The 25,573-nt window shown below is 39.9% G+C and overlaps 2 protein-coding genes across 8 annotated transcripts; one reads left to right on the top strand and one right to left on the bottom strand.

Moving 5' to 3' along the window:
* The first annotated feature begins 733 nt into the window (after positions 1 to 733).
* cfap70 (cilia and flagella associated protein 70) lies at positions 734 to 18,075 on the top strand. 4 transcript variants are annotated; one of them, XR_004896928.1, is made up of 28 exons: positions 734 to 916; positions 1,973 to 2,159; positions 2,911 to 3,006; positions 3,153 to 3,217; positions 3,790 to 3,876; positions 4,328 to 4,519; positions 4,814 to 4,996; positions 5,368 to 5,462; positions 5,869 to 5,953; positions 6,201 to 6,338; positions 6,529 to 6,684; positions 6,899 to 6,988; positions 7,240 to 7,331; positions 8,030 to 8,090; positions 8,713 to 8,895; positions 9,099 to 9,230; positions 9,348 to 9,476; positions 10,006 to 10,139; positions 10,675 to 10,790; positions 11,067 to 11,279; positions 12,303 to 12,448; positions 12,817 to 12,969; positions 13,412 to 13,573; positions 14,046 to 14,135; positions 14,893 to 14,994; positions 16,138 to 16,185; positions 17,291 to 17,441; positions 17,482 to 18,075. XR_004896928.1 is itself a non-coding variant. In XM_031290086.2 (27 exons), the coding sequence occupies exons 1-27, from the start codon at positions 845 to 847 to the stop codon at positions 17,387 to 17,389; spliced, it is 3,300 nt and encodes a 1,099-aa protein (XP_031145946.1). In that variant the 5' UTR covers positions 734 to 844. The 4 variants fall into 4 exon arrangements, 3 of the variants coding, with proteins under 3 accessions (XP_031145946.1, XP_035855668.1, XP_035855669.1); XM_031290086.2 differs by lacking the exon at positions 17,482 to 18,075 and having other exon boundaries at positions 3,796 to 3,876; positions 17,291 to 17,389; XM_035999775.1 differs by lacking the exons at positions 3,790 to 3,876; positions 17,482 to 18,075 and having other exon boundaries at positions 17,291 to 17,389.
* Positions 17,787 to 23,099, bottom strand: LOC116043433 (transmembrane protein 138-like). 4 transcript variants are annotated; one of them, XM_031290089.2, is made up of 5 exons: positions 22,784 to 23,099; positions 21,288 to 21,818; positions 20,322 to 20,493; positions 20,119 to 20,194; positions 17,787 to 18,297 (listed from the first exon to the last, which is right to left on the bottom strand). In XM_031290089.2, the coding sequence occupies exons 3-5, from the start codon at positions 20,445 to 20,447 to the stop codon at positions 18,185 to 18,187; spliced, it is 315 nt and encodes a 104-aa protein (XP_031145949.1). In that variant the 5' UTR covers positions 20,448 to 20,493; positions 21,288 to 21,818; positions 22,784 to 23,099; the 3' UTR covers positions 17,787 to 18,184. The 4 variants fall into 4 exon arrangements, with proteins under 4 accessions (XP_031145949.1, XP_035855672.1, XP_035855671.1 ...); XM_035999779.1 differs by lacking the exon at positions 22,784 to 23,099 and adding an exon at positions 21,956 to 22,237; XM_035999778.1 differs by lacking the exons at positions 21,288 to 21,818; positions 22,784 to 23,099 and having other exon boundaries at positions 17,787 to 18,133; positions 18,165 to 18,297; positions 20,322 to 20,703.
* Between the last annotated feature and the right edge of the window lie 2,474 nt (positions 23,100 to 25,573).

Raw genomic sequence — 25,573 nt, 5'->3', positions numbered from 1 at the left:
CTCCACTATTATTCAGACGGAAGTATTGTGCTTTTTATTCCAATAAACCCAACAGTCCTACAGGATTTTCATCTTTTCCAATAGAAATCTTTAGGATTACATTCCTATACATTTCTTCATGTCTTTGAGTTGACCTGTTAAGGATTACACTCTTAACTATATTAAAATATCCAGTAGGCCTACATACTTGGTTGAATGATTACTACAATTTAATGTTCACAATGCAATTATAATTCATTAATATCAGGAAAGTGTACTTTGATAGAAGGGCCTCCTGCTGCCCTACCAGCACTGTTACAGAGCTCAATATTTAATTTCCCTGAATACAGTACCAGGAGAAATGCTACTATGCATTTAGTGAACAGAGAGGGAAACCAGTATGTATGACTATATTTTATTTCTCAATTAAATCCAAGATGAAAAACTAATTGCAGCAATATTTTCCTTCTGTAGTGAAAAGCACTATAAACAAGTATATACAATTACACATGTCATGTGTAATTGTTCTTAAATAACTGTTACTGTTGAATAAAAAACGTTATTAAAAGGGTAGAATCTGGCAACAATGAACGCAGAAATAATGTATTATGCTATTTTGTTTGTTGCTTTATTCCTTCGTTTTGTTTGTTGTTATTTTCTACTCCTAGAAGGCTAGTGTTATTTTATTGTTTGTTTTATCATTTAGTTTTTTTTACAGTAACCTGAAAACCATTTAAACTGCTGCCTATTTGAGACTTGAACGCAACACCATATATAGCGCTGTTGCCATGGAAACGTGACTCTGTGGCTGTGGTGGATCCAAAGAAAAAAGCTACCAAGGCTCAAAACATTACAAGTCTACACAATGGAGACTCCTGAAAATAATGCAGAAACAAGCTTGAATATAAAAATAACTGTCATCCGTGGAAATAACCTGGTAAGCTCGTTCAAAGTTAGTAGCTAGTGTAATAAAAGTGAAGAACTTCACACAATTGCTAGCTAGCTAACTAACGTTAGCTATTTAACTTAACGTTACCTTGATTTACGTGGCTAACCAACGGCTAGAGCAACAGAAGTGCGTTTAACGCGTGTTGTATGAATGTGCATTTTATCTTTAAGTTTAACAAAAACGGCAAAAAGTTAACACCAAATGTCTCAATAATGCCATGAGGGATGGGTCATGTTTAGCTAACCCTCCTGTTGTCCTCGGGTCGAATTTGCCACATTTTCAAAAAGTTTATTTCAACCAAATTGTAAAAAAAAAAAAAAAAAAAAAAAGTGGATGGTTCCATACAACTAGTAAAGTAAATTATCAATTCACTACTTGTTGTATTCAATTTTATGGCATTTGAAAAAAAAATGACAAAAGAACGTTGAAAAAATCGACCAAAACATTGGAAAAAGTGACAAAAAACTTGGATAAAAGTGAGAAAAAAACGCTGAAAAAAGTGCCAAGTAAAGTGTTAAATTTTGATCCAGAAAAACTAAAAGTTGCTTGTTGGTCGACGGGAAGACAACACGACGGTTAACCTATGGGGTTAACGTTAGACACCACAATTAAATGATTAACGTTAATTTTTTTAATTATTTTTTATTTTATTTCGCAAAGACTTAAAAGACTTAACGTTAGTTAGGGTAACGTTATTAGTATTAATTGTATTAGTACATTTACCAGTGGGGGAAAAAAAAAACTACTCACAAATTTCACTTAGTAAACGTTGCAAATGCCACAGTTGATAAGCACTCAATGAAATGTAACGCTAAGTGATGCATTCAAGGTTTTATCAGGGCAGTCTTACCAGTCCTAGTGGCCTGAGTGAGGGTCCTGGATTGTTTTTTCTAACTTTAACATAATAGAAACTTTTGGGTCAATTGACTGCATATCGGACCAGGGGCAAATAAAACTAGGTTGGAAGACTAGCTCTGAGGCTGAGAAGGTGTGTGGATGACAGTATCCACCTGATGTTATTATTCTGCTTTTTTCTCTTTTCAGCAAGGGAAAAAAGCAGACAGCTTCCAGAGTTTTCTGCAGGTTGAAGTGGATGGAAATGTGCTGAAAGAGTCAGATAAGAAGCAGGTCGACCCTGTGGAGCAGCGTGTTGAATACGACTTTGCCTGCAGCTTCCACTGCCCCAATAACACTCAGGCTCTCAGTGACATCGCCAATAAACCCATCATATGTAAGTTGAGTTTGAAAATCTTGTTCTGTCTCTTGATATCTGACATAACTGACAGTGGAGCTAACCAGCATCTGTACAGTGTCTGAACATATAGTTTCACTCTGTCTCATCTTTAAACTTTTTTGCTGTGGCTCCCTGTAAATTGGCCACCAGCATCTCTCTGATAGCCACACATACTGTAGCTGTTTATGTCCACATGATACACCAACAAAAAATTGGTACACATTCAAGAACGATGAAAATACTTCCATCATGGCGCGTGTGCATGTAAGTCCATGTGGCTGTGACAAATATAATGTAATTGAACTGAATTATTGTACGTTTTTGTTGCCCTGGCTAGCTATTTTCATTTATTGTTGCTGTTATGTTTCAGAAGAACTGGCTTAATTGGGAAAAATATCCTTCAAACTTTAAAATTACCAGATGTTGCTGCAATTTTGTTGTTAGGCTATGGTGACATTGATGACAGAAGTATTAAAATGTTTGTCAAATGTCAGAGACTTATTCTGTGCAGGTAAACTGCCTTGACACAGCAGGTCTAGTCCCCTGAATCACCAAAATAATATAGAATATTGTGACAAGTCTACTTCAGCTTAGACTGAAACAATTATCACTAACTAATTTAATTACACTGGTGGTCATTTCCTCACTGGTGAACGAACAGAGAGGAAGACCCAGAGTTTTCATGGCTGTCAGTACAGCCCTTAGTTTTCACAGCACTGTTTAAAGTGAATGATTTTGTTGTGGTCAGTGACGGTGAGAGAGTTCCTGCCTGAGGAGAAGAAAGCTGAGGCGAAGACACCAGTGCTGGGCCAAGCTGTGGTCGACCTACTGCCGCTGCTACAAGGTACAGTTGTGTCAGAAATCATATGTTTTTATATTGTAATATGACAATGTGTTGTGCGAGGTCAGATCAACAAAAATTGACTTCAAAGAGCTTTCCTTACAGGGCAGGACTTTCACTGTTGGAATGATTTTCTCTTCTGTCTTCAGGTCAGTGCAGCTTCTCGTCAACAGTCCCACTGAACCCAGTGACCTCCCAGGACTCCAGCACCAAGGTTGGTTGGTTATAATGACATAACAATAAAATCATTCACTTATTATCAGGGGCAGTAGTCTATATCTACGACGTTTCATTTCCGGGATTGTTCCGGTGCCGCTGGAAATTCCGGATGTCTCCCGGATGTCCCTCATTTTTGGCCGGATGTTTGTCACCCTCTGCTTTCTTTGTCTTGGCATTTTAAACTCCGGTGGATTTATGAGGACTATGGTTAACTGCTCCTCAGATCTCTGCATGGTAAATCCAGACAGCTAGCTAGACTATCTGTCCAATCTGAGTTTTCTGTTGCACGACTAAAACAACTTTTGAACGTACACATGTTCCACCAAAACAAGTTCCTTCCCGAGGCTTTTTTGCTGAGGCACCGTTGCTCCGTCTGGCGCTTAGCGCCACCCAAGACGATTGCGATTGGTTGAAAGAAATGCCAATAAACCAGAGCATGTTTTTCCTCCCATCCCGAAATGCTGTGTGGCCTAGCCAGACCCTCTTCTGCTGCTCTGTGGGCCGCTCAGACCCTAAATACATGGTAGTTGTTTCTTCCAGATTTCTTAATCAGTGAATATTCTACAATCACAGAACAGCCTGAATGTGGTGACAGCAGTTAGAACCAGACAGAAGCAGGTGGCCAGCCAAGTCATTTTAAAGTCGAAGAGGAAGGTAATCCCATCAACTCACTAGGGCTGGGACAGTTTTAGTTTGGGTGAATATTTGACCTCCAAGATGTCAGCAAGTGACACCTTTTACTGTCATATAGAAAAGCTCTCCAGGCCTCTAATCACACCTGCTCATAGTGGGCTGCAGTGCAGGTATCTCAACCATATCATTTGGCCTTTATGACAAATATGACAAATATTAAAGTACTTATAGGAATTGTAAAAAGAAAGGCAGCACAGGACAACAATCATTGACTAGAGGCCAGTATCTTTGAATATGGGCAGTTTTTAGACCAAAAACAAAATTGCTCAATACTTTCCCACCAGTGTTTGAAAAAAGTACTTTGAACATCAGGGCAAGAAACCTATGGCACATTTTACAGCCTTTTACTTAATTATGGCATTTTGTCGGAAAACGTACTGAAACAGTTGCCTTATGATTTCACCCCCTTTAGCCGCCGACCCTGGATGTGTGTGTTAGTGTGTCCAATCCAGTGCTGTCTGAGGCTGAGCTCTCAGCCTCCAACCTGCTGAGGGTAACCGTGGAGACAGCCTACTCCATCCCTGAGTCATGGATGCTGCAGTCTGGCCCTGCCCCTACTCCCTGCACGTTCACTGCTGCCCTGGAGGTCCCGCTTGATGCACACGTGAGTGTTAAACTGTGCTCTTCATGTAGCTTCTTTAAGCTATTTTACTGAACAGAACCAATGACAGGCATATCATATTTAGTTTGTACCTTTTTTTAATAAAAAAAAAAAAAAAAGTAAAAACATTTTAACCCATCATGATCTTAAGATGTTATGCTGTACAATAGTACTAGCAGTGTTAAATCAAAATGAAACAGAAAACAAATGCTGCCCCATTCAGACCAGTTTCAAATCCGAATCTTTCCGGAGTGAAGGATTTTAACAGTGTGGCTGTACAATTCATCTGACTCCCAGAACAATCAGGTGCTGGTATTCTGTGAGGGGCAGCTGAAGGCAGGGGGGCAGAGGGAGGAAATAGGCCGACAGAAGAAGAGGCCCCATCAGGCCCTGCTGGTCCCAGGGAACCACTTCCTGCCTGATGCCTTTTTCCAGGCAGAGTCCATGGAACAGGAGGACGGTGAGCTGACTGGCTTGGAGGTAACTGCAAATGTGGCCTGCACCTGCTGCCAATTGTGTTAGCTGGAATGCCTTGGTGCATTGATAGGTTTTGCAGTATGGCACATTACTGTCACTAACTATGAAAATATGAAACTGCGTGAAAGTGAGGGATGTCTAATGAATGCCTTTTATTTAATAGATATGACCAGACTTTAAGGTAGACGGCAGTAATTTGACACACGGGCTTAGCTAGTGACTAATGATATGAGAAGTTTAAGTGCCTTAAAAATATTCAAAGTAGGAAAAGTAAATTGACCTTAGTAGCATATGTCATACTGTTGAAAATTGGAACATTTCAAATTATTCAAATTTCTAATTACACAGGGCTGAAAGTCTCAATGTTCCTACAGGACTGGGAGTTTCGTAATGAGGCAGAGACCACGAAGAATAGGGTGAGCTGGGACACAGAGATGTGCTGCTTCCTGGATGCAGGAGGAACTGCCAGGTCAGCTACACACACAACCCACTCCTCCTCCTCCTCCTCCTCCTTTCTGACCAGTGCATTTCAGGCCAAATGGAAAGGAAATCAGGGAGTCATGGAAGTCTGACCTTTTTACTAATTTGACCTCAGGCCCATGCAATACACCTGGGATTCTGTGCTCTGTGTAACTCTGAAGTTAAACAGGTTTTGATGTTTAGAATAACTGTCAAATCCCAGTGAAGAAAACGGGTTACTACAGCAACAAATAATTGCTTAGGAAAGATGCATGAGTTATAGCAAAAACCAAAATAAACATACGTAGAAGAACATCAGAATGTTTGTGAGTGTATTGCAGTATCCGGTGTTTAAATAAAATACAGAACGAGAGATACAGAAATAAAAATCTGAAAATATGTGTATCAATATTTAGGCTGCGGCAGAAGATCACTGAGAGCAGACTGTGGCCAGTTGAGATAATGAGGGCGTTGGCTCCGCTGACAAAGGAAACCAAGACGGTGAGGGAGCTTTGTAATCGATAACCTATGTTAACAGAAATGTCCCCTCTCTGTACTGTATTGGCCCTACAGTGTTAGCTCTTTAGCCTGAACCAAATTTAAGAAATGGGGGGAAAACAGAAACAATCATTTCAGGCAAAATTGTGTGTGTGTGTGTGTGTGTGTGTGTGTGTGTGTGTGTGTGTGTGTGTGTGTGTGTGTGTGTGTGTGTGTGTGTGTGTGTGTGTGTGTGCGCGCATGTCTGTAGCAAGCCGAGGAGAACCCAGAGATCCCCTTCCACGGTGTGGCATTTGTGGACATGGGGCAGCTGCTGTATCCTGGAGTCAGCCGCATCCGAGGAGCATACAGCATTCAGCCCTTCTCCGAGGCTGAGTTGCTGAAAAAGGTCACACAAATATACACATCTAATTTGCTTTAATTTCTGTTCATTATTCATTGTTCTTGATCTGGGTCTGTATTAACTGGATCAACTATCACATAATGTCTACCGGGAATGACCTACACAAATGGAATTCCATGTGCTTTTTAAAGTAACGCACTTTATTCAAGTCATAATCTTGTACTTAACTGTAAAGGCCAAGCGGAGTGTCAGTGTGTTAAAGGAGCAGGCCAATGCTGCAGCCAACCAGGCCAAAGCTTGTGCTGCCTCAGCTGGAGGCTCTAACAAGGCAAAGGCAGGGAAGAACTCGGATGGAAGGGGAGCAAAGGATCCCAAGGATCCAGCTAAAAAGGTTTGCAGGGTTGTGATGGTTAGAAGAGATGACTTTTGACGTGAAATTTTAGTCAAGAGAATTTCCAGGGGCTTGGAAAATCATATATATCAACTTGAGAAAAACCCAGTGTTTTTTTTTTTTTATCTCACAGAAATTGAAAGTCTTTAAACTTTACATATAAGTTGTGTTTGTTAAGGCTGGACCCTAACGTAACCTGTTTTCATTATCGCAGCAACCCGGTAGCCAGAGCAGGTTGGCTGCAGCCGACATCGTCGCCGACAGCGGGTCCGAAAATGAGCTGAACGTCAATACCGAGGGAAATGTAAGCTTCCACTAAACAACAACACAACTCTGTACAGTAATAAACAGTTAGGCATCATTTACTGGAAACTGTGGTTGTGGTTACAGTTAAATACAGATCCAGTGGGAGCAGCAGCAATACAAACTCATGTTGTACAGTACATCCTTAATACTGTAATATAATATAAACCTTTATCCAGTCTAAATGCTTGCTGTTACGTAATATTTTGGAAATCCTCTAACATATTAACACCTCATTCCTGTTAATGGCAGATGTATGTGGAGGCCAAAACTTATATTATCATTGAGATAGCCTTGGAGAAACCGCTGGTACCCAAAACATCTCCAGAGGAGCTGTCCAGAAGGTAATGTGTTAAAAAAAATCTTCCACGTGTCCCGTGGTCACTTAGTTTTGACCTGGTTGTATTGGTGATACTGTCTTGCAAGATTGTGGTCTGAGCTTTAAGAACTTACGAGCTATCAGAAAAATGTTAACTTTTTATCAAAATGAGCTCTTACTCATTTAAAGGCACCATTTCTATTAGTGGCAGATTTACACCAAATTGCAGTCTGGTCTAATACATTTAGTTGCTACCCCTTTGTTTTCTGTGGAACACAAATGGGTGAGAATGTGCTAAGAACAGCGTTCATAGGTTTTGAAAAAACCTGGAAAAGTTATGGAATTTGAAAAATGCAAATTCCAGGCCTGGAAAGGTTTTGGAAACAAAAAAAAAAGACGCAGAAAGTTTTGGAAAAATCATGGATTTTTTTTTTTAACACAGCATAATAATATGTGATTAATAAATGTATTTTCACGTCGTCTTAACCTCAACGTTCTATTCAGGGTGCGATATTACAAATCCCACTATGAACCACATAAATTGTCATTCATTTTATTGTTAAACCTCTGAGGGTAAACTTTAACACAGATTTTTATTCTTATTGTATAATGTCAACTGACATTTTCAGGATTACATAGTCATGGAAATTTGCCAAAAAGTCATGGAAAAGTATTGGTTAAAATGCGTGTGAACCCTGTAAGACGTGTCTCTATTTCCTTCAGGGTAAAGGCGTTGATCCCACCCAGAACTCCACTTCCAGCCGGTCCAAGCAGAGCAGAAAGAGTAAAACAGTGATACAGTTACAGTGTACACACATATATATACAGTGTATATTTACATATATATATATATATATATATATGGTAACACTTTACTTGAAGGTATCTACATAAGAGTGACATGACACTGTCATGACACATGAACCCTAACCCTAACTCTAACCCTAACCCTAACAATTACTAAAAGAAGTGTTATGTCATAAACGTTTATGACTTGTTTATAATGTTTATGACACGTTCATGACAGTATCATGGTACTCTTATGTAGATACCTTTAAGTAAAGTAACCATATATATATATATATATATATATATATATATATATATATATATATATATATATATATATATATATATATATATATATATATATATATATAAAATGCTTGCTCTTGGGGGAACTATTGGAATTGTTGGGGCTTTATAGAGTGTGGTCTAGACCTACTCTATCTGTAAAGTGTCTCGAGATAACTCTTGTTATGATTTGATACTATAAATAAAATTGAATTGAATTGAATTGAATATATATATATACACATAAACACAAATAACACACACAATGAACCACACACCACTAGACAGTTGCTTACTTGCTGCTTTCTCTGCACGGGTGTGTGCTCCTGCAGGCAGTGCTGGACTTCCACAGGCAGGTTGGCAACGTGGTGAGCCATGTTTCGGACCAGTATGAGGAATTGTTTGGAGCAAGATGCAAGCCATCTGGAGACTGCAGCCGGGAGCAAAAAAAGGTTCAGCTGATGGGAACGCTCAATGTCTCTGCGAGATACTTTACCTTTAAGGAACAGATGAAGGTCAGAACAACTGCACACATTCTTGGCAGATGGATAAACTAGTAGTAGTAGTAATCTGTAGCCCTTTAGGTTTTTTTTACTGGTGGTGGTGGCTTCTTGTGTGTGTGTGTGTGTGTGTGTGTGTGTGTGTGTGTGTGTGTGTGTGTGTGTGTGTGTGTGTGTGTGTGTGTGTGTGTGTGTGTGTGTGTGTTTCTGGTGTGTAGCATGCAGTGGTAAGGATTGTACGTGACAAGATGCAGCGAACAGAGCCATTCACTGACCCTCAGGAGCTAAAGGCTTTTGTCAGCAAGCTCTATGTCTACTTGGTGGACGAGATGCACATAGCTCTCAACAAGGTGATGCACACACAAACACACACACACACACACACACACACACACACACACATATATATACATATATATATATATATATACTGTATATATATTTTACTTTTATCCTCTCCTCACCAGATTTATTCAGATGGCGTTGATGATGACTCCCTGAATGAGATCCATTTGACTTCTTCTCAGCTCAGCCACTTTGCCAGAGAGGCTAAGCTTACTGGGGATTATCAACAGGCTGTTCAGTACTACCAAGAGGTACAATAAAGCATACAATAGCACTTTCATTTCCTGGTACTTCTGCTCTAAACTCATAGTAAATGAGGAAAAGAACTTACTGAAAACCCCATAAAACCTCATAACTATACTCATGAAAAAGATTTATAAACAGACGTCCATTTATCCACTCTTTTCAGACCTATAAATTAATTGGTAGTCACAAATACGCCTTCAATTATTGTACACACTGGCTTCCGTTTGTCTATTATCCTTGGAGCATATCAGTGTTTTTTTGTGTTTGTTGTGTGGCCATTATGACTCTGGCTGGTAAAATAACTAAAGTGTCAGGCGCCCGGATAGCTCAGTTGGTAGAGCGGGCGCCCATATATAGAGGTTTACACTTCGACGCAGCGGGCCCAGGTTTGACTCCGACCTGCGGCCCTTTGCTGCATGTCATTCCCCCCTCTCTCTCCCCTTTCATTTCTTCAGCTGTCCTGTCAATAAAGGCCTAAAAATGCCCAAAAAATAGCTAAAGTGGCCACTGCATTTTGTATTTGCCTCCCTACAGCTGGTGGTGAGGCACCCAATGGAGCCCTCTCACAAGTTTGAGTGGGGAAGCCTTTACATGCTGACTGGAGAATACATGAAGGCTAAAGAGTGTTTCCATGACGCCGTGTCCATCCAGCAGGCACACCAACCCAGGTTAGAAATACTCCAGTAACACTGTAAACATTAAATATATATATATATATATATATAAATAAATAGCTCAACACTGAAATCCTGAGTCTGTATATCGTGATTATTTATATATCACTGAGAATGAAATCAATGCCAGGTGTCTATTGGCATTGTGTAACAGGACACCACAAACATAGCTCCAGTTCTCCAGTTCTTTGCTCCTAATCAACGCGTAGTAACATAGCAACAGCGTTAATGGTTAAACACTACCAACTCATTAACTTTACTTCCTGTCGTGATGTTCTTCACCTCCACCTTATCACTTGTTGTCTATAGCTAGACGTGTCAAATCACTTGTCATTTTTCTCAACGGTGTGAGACTATAACTTTGCATCACAACCAATACAAAAAGAAAAGGTAGAATCAGGGGCAGCCCACCATTGGAAGGTGACTCAATGGTTTAGTTTAAACGAGCAGCCAAATAACCTGATGTAGGCAAAAAAAAAAAAAGTGAACTGGGAAGTCAGGACCTGTGTGTATTCTCTTGTTTCTCCAGCCTGATGATGTGTGGGGTCTTGGCAGTGATGTTTGAGCATTATGAGGAGGCCCAGACCTTCCTGGAAAGAGCTGCCAGCATAGAACCGCCCAGTGTGGTGGCCTGGGTGCTGCTGGGTGAGATGAAAGTTTGTATTCCTACTCACTGTTGTCAACACAGAACACATACAGACTGCTAATACCGACACGCTTTTATCAAATATCAAACATTAGCCATTCGTCATACGTCACTGTTGTCAACCCCCAATATGACGGAGGTTCTTGTGACGTTACAGCTACACAAGGCACTTTGAATGATATTGTCTATGTTTATTTTTTATTAGTTAGATTTCAGAAGAGATACATGCTGGGAATTGTATATTCTCATTTTACGTTTTTGGCTCTGCTATCTAGGTTTGCTCCACGAGAGCCAGAGCGAATCCATCTTGGCTGAGAGGGCTTTTCTGGAGGCCAGAACGCAGCTGAGGGCAAAAGAAGCAAAGAAGCAAACACTGAGGGAGGAGGAGGAGGAGAAAGACAGGGAGGACAAAAATGAGAAGGAGAAAGACCAGCGAGAGGAAGAGGAGATGGCCACGCCTGCATGTCAGTCTACCACTGTTAAGAAAGGTGAGATGCAGTGGGATTAAAAGCATGTAATGTCTCTTCATCTGAATGAAGTTATGTGTTAGTTTTCTCTCGTCACATGAGGGCAACCAGGCAGCAAACATAAATGCCATTCTTGGAAAGAAAAGCAGGAAAAATAGTAGTGAATGTGGTGATATCTGTATGAGGGGTGACCGAGAAAGCATAATTTGGGGTTTGGTTTGTACTGGAAGTGTTTCTGGTTCCAGTTCTCTTAGATCTGCAATGTTGAAACTCGACTCACATCTTTAACACTACATAGAGTACATGATGAAACACACTGAGATGCATTAACATTCAAAACATTCAAACAAATCCAAAACCCCAAATCCAATTTTTCATTATTATTGACATTTGCTATAAAATCTCAAATAACAGGAAAGGGTGCATTTTCAGTGTGAAAAGGACAAGTTGTCAGTTAGTAATTGATTGTAGTTTTTGTTTGATCTCTATCTTTGTGCACTTAATTTAATTGAACATGTTAAAATAAAGAATGTTGATACACAACATCACCTATACATTTTTAGATGAACTCTGTTGGCAACAGTCACCTATAAATAAGACTTGTCTAATCTCTTCTGTCTGTGATACGCTCATTGGACTTAAGTGCACTTTTTTTTTTTTTTTTTGGGCATTTTCTGCCTTTATTTTGACAGAAAAGCTGAAGACATGAAAGGGGAGAGAGAGGGGGGAATGACATGCAGCAAAGGGCTGCAGGTCAGAGTTGAACCTGGGCCCGCTGCGTTGAGGAGTAAACCTCTATATATGGGCGCTTGCTCTACCAACTGAGCTATACGGGCGCTCGATGGTGTTTTTTTGCCTCTAACGGCGCCTTCCAGGCAGCTAACCCTAACCTTAACCCTAAACATAACCATTGCTGTGCTGCCTGGGAGGAGACGTTGGGGGCAAAAAACACCAAAGACCGATACGGGCGCCCAACCTAAAGGTCTTTGGTGGTGACTATGGGTGCCAAATGCTACCTGACAATGTTGCTGTCATTTCTCTTAGACCCAGAGTGTGGAGACCAGGACTCAGAGGTGCAAGCAGAGCCTCCTGCACAGAGTATCAGCTCCAGATCAGCTCCAGCTGATCTCTCCTCAGAGAACATTTACACAGAGACAGTTCAGTTCCTGCTGCAGAACATTGCCCTGCAGGTAAAAACACACATAGTGGCTGGTGGTTTGCCAAGCTGACCAGCCAGCTGCACTCACAGTGGTCAAATAGGAATGAAAACAACCCATAATGTACGATTCACATAACATCTGGGAAATGACAGCTGTGGAAAAGACATATATTGTGGGAATCAAAACACATTGTGGAAAAGGGCAATATGAACAGAGAGAATCTGCAAGTTTTTTTTTTTTCATATTATACATTTATTGTACAAAGTATTTATAACGGCACAGTAAAATCAACAATGGCTACTATTGTCAGCAGTAGAGGTTCAACCAAAATGAAACAACAACATGGCCTTGTAGTGGTTGCTAACAGTTATCAGCAGTCACTGTTGTCCTGTTGTCAGATGGCGGAGCGTGCTCTGTCCCTGGAGCTGCTGTGTTCAGCTGGTGGTCGCAGTGTCTCCTATCTTCTTCATCTGGCGCAGCTGCAGCTGCTCAGAGCTGACTACTGCAGTGCCGCCGCCAGCCTCAAGGAGGCGCTGTTTCACAGAGACCAGGTACTCACACTCTTTACTTCTGGCTGCAACACTGAGTAAGGATTGGGTGGAAAATGTGACATGTGCAGTATGGGTCACTGCTTCTGTTTGCAGCAAAGATTCACATTTAGTTTTGGATTTATGAACTTCTTTCACCCCATTGTTGTTTGTATACTATACTATATATTTACTCTCCTTCTGTAAGGCCTATTGGCAAAGTAGATCAATAGATACATCAGAAATGTACTCTTTATTGGTAGTGGTATGTTCATGGATAAAAGACTCATTTTGGATCATTCTTTTCAGAGGATATAGGGACTCAGTTTATTTCACTGCACAACCTTTTTAGTTAGGTTTAGTCTGTTAATATTCATGTGATGTGACCACACACGCAAAAGCACCTGATTAACTAGCATCTCTTCTGAATCCCTGACCTGAGAAGTGTTGTCCACCCTGTGAGCAGGATGTGGATGCGTGGGCGCTTAATGGTCACTGTCACTACCTGCAAGGGTCGTTCAGTGATGCCCAGGAGAGCTATGAGCGGAGCCTGAACTTCCTGCAGCTGCCATCAGACGCTCACCTTGTCCTACTCCGCCTGGGATCCATCTACCTCCAGCAGGGGAAGGTCAGACATTGAGACAAGCTTCACTGCTCTCTGATCAGTCAGACAGTTTACTCATGTGTACTGTATCTGCTGATGAATCAGCCAGGTGCATTTCCAGGGAAGACTACACATTTTACCAGTCATTCTTAAACTCTACCAGCCACAGGCGGGGCTGCCACGCATCTCGGAAAAACTAGGAACTCTACAATACTGTAATAAGGCATTCTAGTCATAGAACATTTTTCTAGAATAGCAAAAAGTCAGGAACAATGGGTTTTTCTGGACACATTTTAATTTAACAATTATGATCAAGTTGCTATTGTATTGCTACACGTGAATTTCTATATCAATGTGAGTGTGTCATAAAAAGAGAATTGTGCTGTAGAAACCAGGCAGTTATTCTTATATTATTTTTGACATTGTAAAACATACTGTATGAAGCAACTAACTACAGTGTAATTAAATCTCTTATTCTTATGTTTTTAACTTTCAGTTTGAGCAAGCCAAAGTTGTCTACCTTCAGGCTTGTGAGCAGTCTCCGTCCTGCCTGACCTGGCTGGGCCTGGGCACCGCCTGTTACCGGGTAAAACTCCACCTCCACCTCCAGAACAATGAAGGAAACCTGGAATTATATTGAAATCCAGTTAAAGTCTGGTTTTGAATAGTCTATATCCTTGACGTTCCACTTTTGGTATTGCTCCGGTGCCGCAGGAAATTCCGCCGGATGCATGTCTTTTCGCAGTTTCCTTTGGCTTTCTTTGTGTTAGAATTCTAAACTCCGGTGGATTTATGAGGACTGTGGTTTACTGCTCCTCAGATCTCTGCAGGGTAAATCCAGACAGCTAGCTAGACTATCTGTCCAATCTGAGTTTTCTGTTGCACAACTAAAACAACTTTTGAACGTACACATGTTCCACCAAAACAAGTTCCTTCCCGAGGCTATTTTGCAGCGGCTCCATGCGGAGCTTATCGCTGCCCATGACGATGGTAATTGGTTTAAATGCCAATAAACCAGAGCACGTTTTTCTCCCATCCCGGAATGTTGTGTGGACTAGCCAGACCCTCCTCCGCAGCGCTGTGGAGGAAGGTCTGGCAAAGCGAGACTAGGTTTTGAAAGGCTCCAAAGCAGTCTGATTAATACATTGTATCTTGTGACATTACTGTGTTAAAGGCAGTTCATGTTGATGTTATTTCTTCACCAAAACAGCTGAACAAAGCCCAGGTGACTCTTGGATCTACTGTATAGTTCTCCAACAAGACAGCTGTGGAGCCTTATTTTTTTTCATTTACTTCATAAAGGAAGTGACCCTTGTTGTGTTTGTGTGTATCTGTTTGTGTAGCTGGATGAGCTGTGTGTAGCTGAAGAAGCTTTGACTGAGGCCAATCATTTGAACAACCAGAACGCAGAGGTTTGGGCTTACCTGTCTATGATCTGCCTCAGGGTGAGTGGAGACAGCGCTCTGAAAACACACCAGCTGTGTCCCAGTTCAAGCTCTGCCTCCCTTAAAGGAGAAATCCGGCGCAAAATTAACCTAGGGGTTAATAACACATGGGCACTGAGTCGACCGTTCTCTGGGATATGTTTTGATGCTAATCGAATGTGACCAGTTTTAGCGCAAACCGCTAATTAGCTTATAACGCTAGTCGTCTGGGCACGCAGAAATAAAAAATAAATCACTATTTCTAACTTTTTAAGTGTACAGACAGTTTATTAAAAACAGACAGTATCGTTCATGTATACAGGCAGGCACCATCTTGGGAAAACAGTCACGATTAGTCGAACGACGAACGCCGTGCAACCAGTAACCAGTAACATAGCTCAAGCACGGCGTTCGTCGTTTGACTGATCGTGACTGTTTTCCCAAGATAGCGCCTGCCTGTATAGTGAACGGTACTGTCTTTCTAAACTATCTTTTTAATAAACTGTCTGTACACTTACAAAGTTGTCAATGCTTCGGTTTACATGTAGGGACCCTCATTATGCTACAGTGGAAGTGTGGTGCTATTTTGAGCCTTGTTAGTGGTATAGAAATAGTGATTTATTTTTATTTCCGCGTGCCCCGATGACTAGCGTTATAAGCTAATTAGCGGTTTGCGCTAAAACTGGTCACATTCCATTAGCATGAAAACATATCCCAGAGAACGGTCGACTCAGTACCCATGTGTTATTAACCCCTAGGTTCATTTTACGCCGGATTTCTCCTTTAAGGGCTATATTTCAAGACAGAAATGAGCCAACACTTTCCCCTTATAAATAATCCCAAAAAATGTAGGCTTTCTTTACCCAAACATGAGTTGCACATCTGGTAAATGGTCTTTAGTATCCCATGATCCATTGTTCACTGATCACAAGACCTTGTCATATTGCTCAGTGAGCCTGGACTTCATTTGAGGAGGAAAAGCAAGTTCTGCTTAACCCTCAGGTCCAACCAAGGACACACCTTTGTGACCTATGTCATTACAGGAATACAGCCTCTGAATTGGGACACAGTTCAACACAGATTCACTTTTTCACTGTCTGCAACTGGATTTTTCGAGGCCTACAGAGACCTGAACTAACCATGTAATGAACCTTTTGTTTTCAGTCTGGCAGACAAGAGGAAGCAGAGCAGTTTTATAAATATGCAACAAGGGTGAGTTGGTCTAGTGTTTTTATTAGTCATTTAAAGTAGGGCTGGGACCAGTTATGGATTTATTGTTGAAGGACAAGTCCGGCACAAAACAAACTTAGGGGTTAATAACAGATGTGTACCCACTCAGTCGTTCTCTGGGACATGTTTTCATGCTAATCGAATGTGTTTGGAGCTTGAAACAAGCTAGCGCGGACCGCTGATTAGCTTACAACGCTAGTATTTCGGCCACAGGGAAAGTAAAAACAAATCGCTATTTATACCACTAAAAAGGCTCAAAATATCACCAAACTTTAACGGTAGCATAATGAGGGTCCCAACATGTTAACTGAAGCATTGAGAACTGTACAGACAGTTTATTAAAAAGATAGTTTAGAAAGACCGTAGCTCCCAAGACGGCGGCCGCCTGTAGACGAGAACGCGACGTCTTTCTAAACTATCTTTTTAATAAACTGTCTGTACAGTTCTCAATGCTTCGGTTAACATTTAGGGACCCTCATTATGCTACCGTTAAAGTTTGGTGATATTTTGAGCCTTTTTAGTGGTATAAATAGCGATTTGTTTTTATTTCCCTGTGCCCCAAATACTAGCGTTGTAAGCTATCAACGGTCCACGCTAGCTTCTTTCAAGCTCCAAACACATTCGATTAGCATGAAAACATGTCCCAGAGAGCGACAGAGTGGGTACACATCTGTTATTAACCCCTAGGTTCGTTTTGCGTCAGAATTGTCCTTTAATATCAATAATGCCGCAAAACAGCAAATAAACCTACAACTATTTCATTTGTTTCAGTGTTACATAAAACACAGTGAAGACAAAGCTTTTTGATTTCTTGAGTCAGTCAAATATGTAGCATTTTTAACTGAAGAGAAAATACTTTCATATAGATTACTAGTTTATACTAGTTTGTTTTGTTGTCACATAATCCAGGCCTCAAGGTATTTATCCTTCATTTTGTCACAATGTATTCATTGGAATAAATGATATGTAACAAATTTAACAAATAATACATTAGTCCAAGATCTTTTGAAAAGTCATACCTCTGTTTTCATTTCTCATAAAGAAACTCCCATCTAACGAAAACCTGTTCTCTTTTCTTTGCGGACAGTTCAACCTGCAGAAGGAGTCACTCTTCAAAGAGTTCACTGACCTGAAGGATCAGCTCCGCTTCGCTCATCTGGTGCCATGCTTTGGAACAAGCTCATAAATCATTTGACCAAGTACATTTCATACACACACACACACACACACACACACACACACACACACACACACACACACACACACACACACATCTTAAAATACATTTTATTGTATTTTAAACATTTAACACTTGTGAAAATAAAACACAGCCAGCTCGGACGCACATGATGGGTCAGATTTTACACAGTGGAGATCAGTAACTGTTTAAGTCATAATAAAGTTAAACCCTGTTCAATATCGACACAACAAACAAACTCAAAGCAACACAAATAGTCTGAAATGTGTATAAAACAACTGCAGTATAGTCCTTTTTAAAAATGTAGAGCATTAACAAAAGAAAAGAAAAAGGGCTTGTGGTGACAGGTATCAACAGAATATATTAAATCATCTCCCATTTCATGTCATTTTTACCATCTGACCAGCAAAACAAGCCTGATGAGACGTTCTAAAACGTCTTACCAGATTTTGGCACAATCCTTTGAAAGGAAATGCTATGTGGAATAGATATTTTGGCTACAATTCCTGTCAAATTGTTTTATAATATATGTGTTGCAACAAATGCATTTAGGCCTGAATGTATTTCTTATTTTAAATTTGAAAATGAATGTTCCCAGAATGTAGCTGGTACTGTGATTGGAAATGCATTTAAAATACACTGTATTAAAGTGGCCATTTTGTCCCCCATTTTAAGTATGGATTTCCAAATGCACACTTTATTATAACATTTTTGGTTTCCACATGTATCAATCTGTTTTTAGTTCTGGCCTCTGTGGCATCACGTGCTTTTTTTGCAGCAAGATCACTGTCTGACCCGAGCGAACAGTTCTCGCAGCCACGGTGAATCCTCGTAGAGGCGAGGGTCACCCAGATACTCTGAGGTCCTCTTGTAAAAATAGTAGTACAACACAGAAGCTGTGAACAGAAAATATATGTGAGGTTTTATCATACAAAAAAAAAACATACAGAACATACATTTCCACATTTTAAATCAATTTCAAGTTGCTCAGAGTGAGACTGTCCCGTAGCACAAAATTGAGTTGTTGATAAATACTGATGACTTACAGTACTTTATTACAGGTTTTGACATATCTGCCTTCATAGCTTGTCCAATTCTCAACTAACAGAGGACAGTGCTTTCAATAAGTAGTCCCGGCGGCAGCACAACACATCCAAAACAGCTAATAAAAAAACAAATGAAATAAATATATTTTGTGGAATCTCTAATAAGCCAGTTTAGTTGTTCTGTTGTGAAGTCAAGAATCTTTATTTCACAGAACCATGCTAATGTTTTGTCTGGTTAAAACGATTACTACAAATCATGCATTACTTTCATCACTTCAAACTCTTGTTCCGACTTGTTCTTTTTTTAAGAATTCATGCAAACGCTGCATCCACTTTCAATCTTGTCGTGAAAATCAACTTGCAAAAACTTGAGACTCGCTTCAGTTAGGTAAATCATCACACCGAATTACTTCAGTTATTGTCTGAAACCAATCTCTATTACCAGAATAATAACTTAACGTTTCAAATGTAACTGCATAAAAAGGTGAGAAATGTCATTTGTGTAAATAAATACATCAATAACCCTTTTTAGTTGGCATAATCCATCAGCCATTTCCAAGTGAGCGGCTCCTATGTCATGACTTTGAACAATGATTCAGGTTACTTGAGAGATAATACAGTCTGTGATTGTACAGAGACAGAGGAATGGGAAATCCCCACCAGCATTTACAACTACAACTCAGCCCAGTAGAGTTAACAGAGTCTTAAGGAAGGTTCATAATGAAAGAGATTTTGTGGTGATGCAACACTGAGTCACACACTGAGTAACCGTCTGAGTGGGTCTAAAGTAGCAAACGGAACAGAGAGAAATAAAACATGGCTACAGTCCGTTCTCATACTTAATAAGGATTCACCTGCAGGGAAGAACTAGACAGTAAATCATTTTATCCACTTATGAGCTTATACATGTATGAAAATCGCACCCACAAGGCGATGTGAGATCGTTGCCTGCAGCCCGTCGGTAGAGAGGAGGGACTAGCACACTCTGAGAACACTATAAGTTTTCTGTCAGTAAAACTCTCCAGAGCATAAAGAGTGATGATCACACTGAAATGCCCTGTCGTTCTATTTGATGATTGATTAAAAAAAAAAAATGAGAGCGGATTCAGAGGTCTGAAACCAGGTTACATAAAAGCAGTTCATGCACAAGGGTGTGATTCGGTAAGGTGGAATAGTTACGGCAAACTATGGGTAAGAGGTAAAGGGAAAACTCAAAAGGTGGGGGAAATGATGGTACAGTTTACATAGTCCTTCAAATACAAATTATGTTTCATCTTTGTACTAAAAAGCAGCATTCACTCTCTTAAATATTAAGTAAATATTCTCTGAGGAAAAAATTCCGATTTATATTCAGCTGAGAGAAAACACAAAGCTCTGCTGTATTCTGATGTAATTTCTCGCTTATTCTCCTGCAACTATTGCTCTCTGAGCATGTCTCAAATCTGAGATATAATTCATATCAATAGTACCGCCTTGATTGCGTCTCTGGTTTCATTTGCATGTCAATTCAAATAAAACTCATGGAATATGCAGTGATAAATTGTAGCTCCTTTTTTTCTGAAAGAAGACATATTGTTGACATTATGAACAAAGCTCTAGAGACAACAGTAAACACTTCAAATAAATGCATTTGGCTGCCATTAAAGAGAATGTATTAACAAGTCATCTTACCGACTCTTTGGAACACAAACAGCACCTGAAGGCCGTCTGTCCAAATAAATCTGTTGATATTTAGCCAACGTAGATTCTGGAAAGAATAAAACACTGATGTCATTTTGTCTATTTGGTTCGTAAAGTAATAAACAAAGTAACATTCACAAGGACTTAGATTTGAATACATTGCTGCCCATGTGTGCGTATACAGCAGCACATACCATAAGCCAGGAATGGAGTATGATACTGAAGGTCAAGTAGAGAGCAGAGAGAATTAGCAGAGCTCTAAATCTCTCCAGCAGTATGGCGACCAGGCCGACCCTGAACACGTAGGTGTTAAACAGCATCAACAGAATGATGATCAGGTTGAACAGGATGGCAATGTCCTGGATACTGTTGAGGAAAAGCATACAGGAAAAGAAAAGCCACGAGAGAAGGATTTGTGTGAGCAGCAGAAACAAAAAGGGACAACAGGCTTACTGTCTTTGTACAGTGCTATTTAAAATCATTCCAGCATCCCAAATGACTCAGTATAGACAACTAAAGTGTACTAATTTTTAGAGCCTGACCGATAAAGGATTTTTTAAGGCCGATATCAATACAAATATTCCGATATTCCGATATATTGGCCGATATATATTTTTTTTTAAATCGAGAAACGTGTAACAGAACATAAACAGATTTCCCTAACATTAGTTATTTGTAGTAATTTATGAGTCCTCACTAACATTATATGATAGTGCAGTTTAAAAATAAACTTGTTTGTTTTATTGTCACAACAGAACAGAGGAACATCAAAATATATTAAAGTTCTGATAAATAAAATGTATAAAAATACAAACATAAGATATGAAATTTAAAGTCCTTTGAACAAAAACATAATAAAAAAAAATTAAAAAAAATCAAAGTTACCAGTATTAATAGACTTGGTAAGCTTCATAAATATAACTTTGAACAAGACTGAAAAAAGAAGAAACAACCATGTTAACACTCATAACATGGTTGAAGGGTGTTTCGTCCTTTTTTATTTTATTTTTTAAATATTCATTTATTGGCCACTATAAATGCGGATACCGACAGTTTGGAAAATGCCTAATATATCGGTCTGGCTCTACTAATTTGATCTTTTCCCCCTCGAGCCAGAGATCATGTTTGGCTGCTGAAACAATGAGGAAACTCTTACTCACATGAAAAGCACCAGCTGGACAGCCGGTTCAGCCCTCAGCAGCTCGCTGAAGGAGTTAACAAACAGGTCGAAGGAGAGCAGGCTGAGCTGAATCAGTAACACCAGAGAGTAGTTGCTGGTGTGGAGCGTCTCCGGCCCGAAGGCTGGGCGCCCGGGCGCACTGTGGTGGTTCCACGATGGATCCAAGGCTGCACTGCACTCGCACACGCGTTACATAGAAACATCAATCCACTCACAACAGTCCAGACAGTTTGGGGGGCTCAGTGAGGCGTTCAAATGGCTCCACTCTGAAAAGTGTGATTGAAACATTTAGGGCTCCATTTTCTGTTCAAATTAGTCCCGTTTACTTGGGGAAAATTGAAGTCCTTTCAAAATGGGAAACAGTGTCGGGTATTGGGATGAGCTGCGTGGAAATCACGGATGTCAACATGTTGATTTTTCCAGCTCCAGCATAAACAGATGTGCTGCGCAGTTCACTGGTGTGGTAAAGCATCCACCAAGTTTGAGCACCAAAGTAAATCCAATAGAGACTCTGTGGAAGGAGAGACAGGAGAGACACATTAGTATTCTGCTAAAAAAAACTGTGTTCACTGTACAGTGCAACTCTCATTATGTTGCAGATTTACGTATGTGCACTTGACGTGTACAAGACTATTGTTATTTTCCTACCAAATGTAAGAAATTGTAAAATGAGTCCATTTAACTGCCTCGTGTTGATACTTCTCTAAGAGTGTTGGTTCTCATATACTGTGATGGAACTTTCCACCTTTTTGACCTTATTAACACACAGCACCTTTTGGGGAAAAAAACAGCTGAAAAGTATCAAACATTTGGTCACATGCAAAAGGATTAAGAGGAAAGGGAGGGACCCTGTGGTTCTAGCAGCAACTGGCGCATCAGTGACTAAAGTATGAGTAACATGGGCTGCTTTCAGGCATGGGCTAGCATGTTGATGAGTACATTTCACACAGTGTCAATACGAGCAACTACTGCATATAAACTGCTAAGGAGAGGCTGTACCTGCCAAATGATTAGGACTGGCCTGCTTGATCATTTTTTAGATACATCTCACCTCCAGTTGTATCTATCCATGCAGATAGTTTTGGTTTTAGTTGTTCACATTTAAAAAAAAATATTCATCCACACTTCAGCCTCTCCGCTTAAATGGGAAATAGTCCCTCGGAAAACAGTGTTTTCTGTGAATAATCCAGAGTGACAATGTTTCTGGGACGATATGTTATGTTTTCGTACAGAGGGCACCAAAATGAAAATCTATCCATCCCTCAAAACCTGAATGAAGAAAATCTATCTACACAGCTAGATGCTAATAAAGGCAGGTGACACACTGACAAAAGATTACCTTAAATAATACTTTGCAAATATCCAGATATAGCTAGTCACATTTCAAACATAACAAAACAAGCCCCAACATGGATTAAGATTAAATGAAATTACAGCTAATTCTACACCAGGACATTTAAATGTTAAATTGTTTACCGTTGCGTACGAGGCAGCTTCTCTCTCAAAGGAGCATTCTTTTTTGGATGGTGTAATGATATCCTAGAAATACAGAACAAGAAACAAACATCCTTCGGGTAACTTGTCATCCATTTCATTAAAACAGACAGTTTCTTCACTCGCTTGTTGTAGATTAAGAAAACAGGTCCTCCTATCAACTACACTGTTGTTGCCACTGGGGTGATAGTTAAGCAGGTACTGTAAACCTTTGCCTTGGCTCTTCTTATGACACAGGATCCCTATCCAACATGGCTCCCTCCCACTGTCACCAGGTGGATCCTCTTATTACCCCCATATTTATAGCTTGGCATGTCCGTGGCAGGTGTGAGGAAGATTAGGACTACGACTGAACAGTGGAGCTTTGACCAGAAGACTACTTGAAAGCTGTCCCACTGAGATTGTGGGACAACCAGTATAAACAAAGGGAAAATAATACCAGACAAACGTGTTCAAAGTTTTAACATCTTGTTCAAGGTTTTTTCCAGTGCTATGGATCCACATCAGAGACTCAGTTTCTGCTCTCTCTTTTTAATAAAATGTAGGCTAATCAAAAATGCATCCGTTTTTGTCAGATATTTAGTTTTCCTTTGACAAGGAATAGTGGTTTCATTTAAAGCCTTCGTTGTTGTTGTTCATGTGCTCCCATCTTGATGTTCTTAGTACCATTTAATCTTCTTAGGAAACTCCCTAACAGCTTGTTGCTTTAGACAGAAGCGATACATCCTCCCTTTTACTATTTCAGAATCTCAACTACTACCACCAAATTGCTGCCAAAACAATAAAAGTGTATGTACCTGTAAATTGTTGATTTCAGAGGCTGGAGTAGTATCTGTCCAAATGATGCACGTGGCTACTAACAACTCAAGTGTGCATCACAGATTGGCAGCTTGTGTCGTAAGACACAAGCTGCCCCCCACCCCCCTCTCCCCACCTCTCTAATAGACAGGCACAAGATTTTTGTCAAGACATTTTGGTTAGATTGTTTGGATGCACCTTAAATTAAAAATTGTACTGTGATATGTTTTCTTTTCACTTTATTGTGGACAAAATGTTTCACTTCTGTGTGTGCTACTTTAGTTATTTTTTTTTTTATCATATTATCTTTACAATGTACAAACCACAACAAGTTAAGGCTGTATACGTTTAAGCAACCGATTAACAACTTTTTCATGGTCACATTTCCATCCAAGATTACAGTAATGCTTCTAGAAAGGATATTTGGAGTTCAGCCAGAGAAAACACTGTCATCTAGTGGTGAATGTGCATAACCACACACACAATGCTACACCATTTACTTGTAGGAAAGTAGGGCTGCTATAACTTTTTGGGGATTTTTTTTCTACAGTGCGTTTACTCAAGTACTGTATTAACAACTGGGTAAAGTGGGCAACTGCCCTGCAGCCATGAACCAATGGAAACCAGCAGTGTAAATTGTTTTTTGATAATTAGATGAAATCTAATGTTTGGGTATATGAAATGTAAATGTCCATAATCGAGTCATGTGTAGTAGTAGTAGTAGTAGTAGTAGTAGTAGTAGTAGTAGTAGTAGTAAAGTAAAATGTTAATGCTTCCTTTATTCAGTGAAGTGTTTAATGAAATCCTTACGTAAGAAGTGTGTGTGTGTGTGTGTGTGTGTGTGTGTGTGTGTGTGTGTGTGTGTGTGTGTGTGTGTGTGTGTGTGTGTGTGCGTGCGTGCGTGCGTGCGTGTGTGTGTGTGTGTGTGTGTGTGTGTGTGTGTGTGTATCATCATGGCAAAACGTGGTCCTGGAGACACCTACAGCGGGAACTACCACAGAGATGGTTTTGAGTACTTTGCCAGGTGTTTATATGTCTGTCTGTCTGTGGCCAGATTTTGTCAACATGATAGCGTCACTACCATGCAAGATGCAGTCACGAAACTTTACAGGTGTGTAGTTGAGATCAACATGAAGGACAAGTTTGAATATGGGTTTGGTCCGAGCAAAGGCGCCGGAAGCAGAGGGGTAAGAAGTAGGGAAGGGGCCTTGGCCCCTCGCTATACACATATGTTACATATGTAGATTTTTTTTTTTTTAACACAGGACCTCTTTACTAAAGTTATAATCTCTTTTTAAGATTTGAGTAATCTACCATTCCCAGTGTATAACTAATTGTGTTGCAAGCGAGGTGCTGAGCCTGGTGGGATTTGTGGCTAAAACACTTCACGAGTGAAATACAGAATACTAAAGGCTCATATCAAGGTTTTAAACTTGTGTCGAACTGATTTATGAAGGCCAAAAGGATTCAATTATCCTGTAGGAACTCTCTGCCTGACAAATGTTAATGTTCTACAACTTGTTCTAGAATAACACTACAGAGATGTTAAATAAATAAGTTACTCAAGAGATAAAAATAATGAAGTAGATGTATCATACTGTAAACTACTATAATAATTCCTAAAATACGACAGGAAAATCACATAATACATGATCACGTAATTCTGCATTTCCTATACCCTAACCATTGGTTTTGAATTAATTTCTCAAACACCAGTTCTGACCACTTATCTGCAATATAGAGATTACAGTGTAGCATAACTGTTCTTCTTTACTGACTATTCAACAGTCATAAGATAATTGTTGAGTCTTCTATTTTACTATAGTTTTCTCAGGGAAAAACTGAGTGGGCCTACAGTATTAATCTCCAGTAGCAACCATAAAAGAGGATATGGTTCATATCCACTGGTGGAAAATAACAGTACATTAACTGTAAAGAGGTACTTATACTATTGAGTATTTCCTTTTTCTGCTA

This window comes from Sander lucioperca, chromosome 3 (assembly GCF_008315115.2).
Source record: "Sander lucioperca isolate FBNREF2018 chromosome 3, SLUC_FBN_1.2, whole genome shotgun sequence".
NCBI classification, from domain to species: domain Eukaryota; kingdom Metazoa; phylum Chordata; class Actinopteri; order Perciformes; family Percidae; genus Sander; species Sander lucioperca.
Note: the sequence above shows the minus strand (reverse complement) of the source record. Positions and strands in the feature narration are given on the sequence as shown.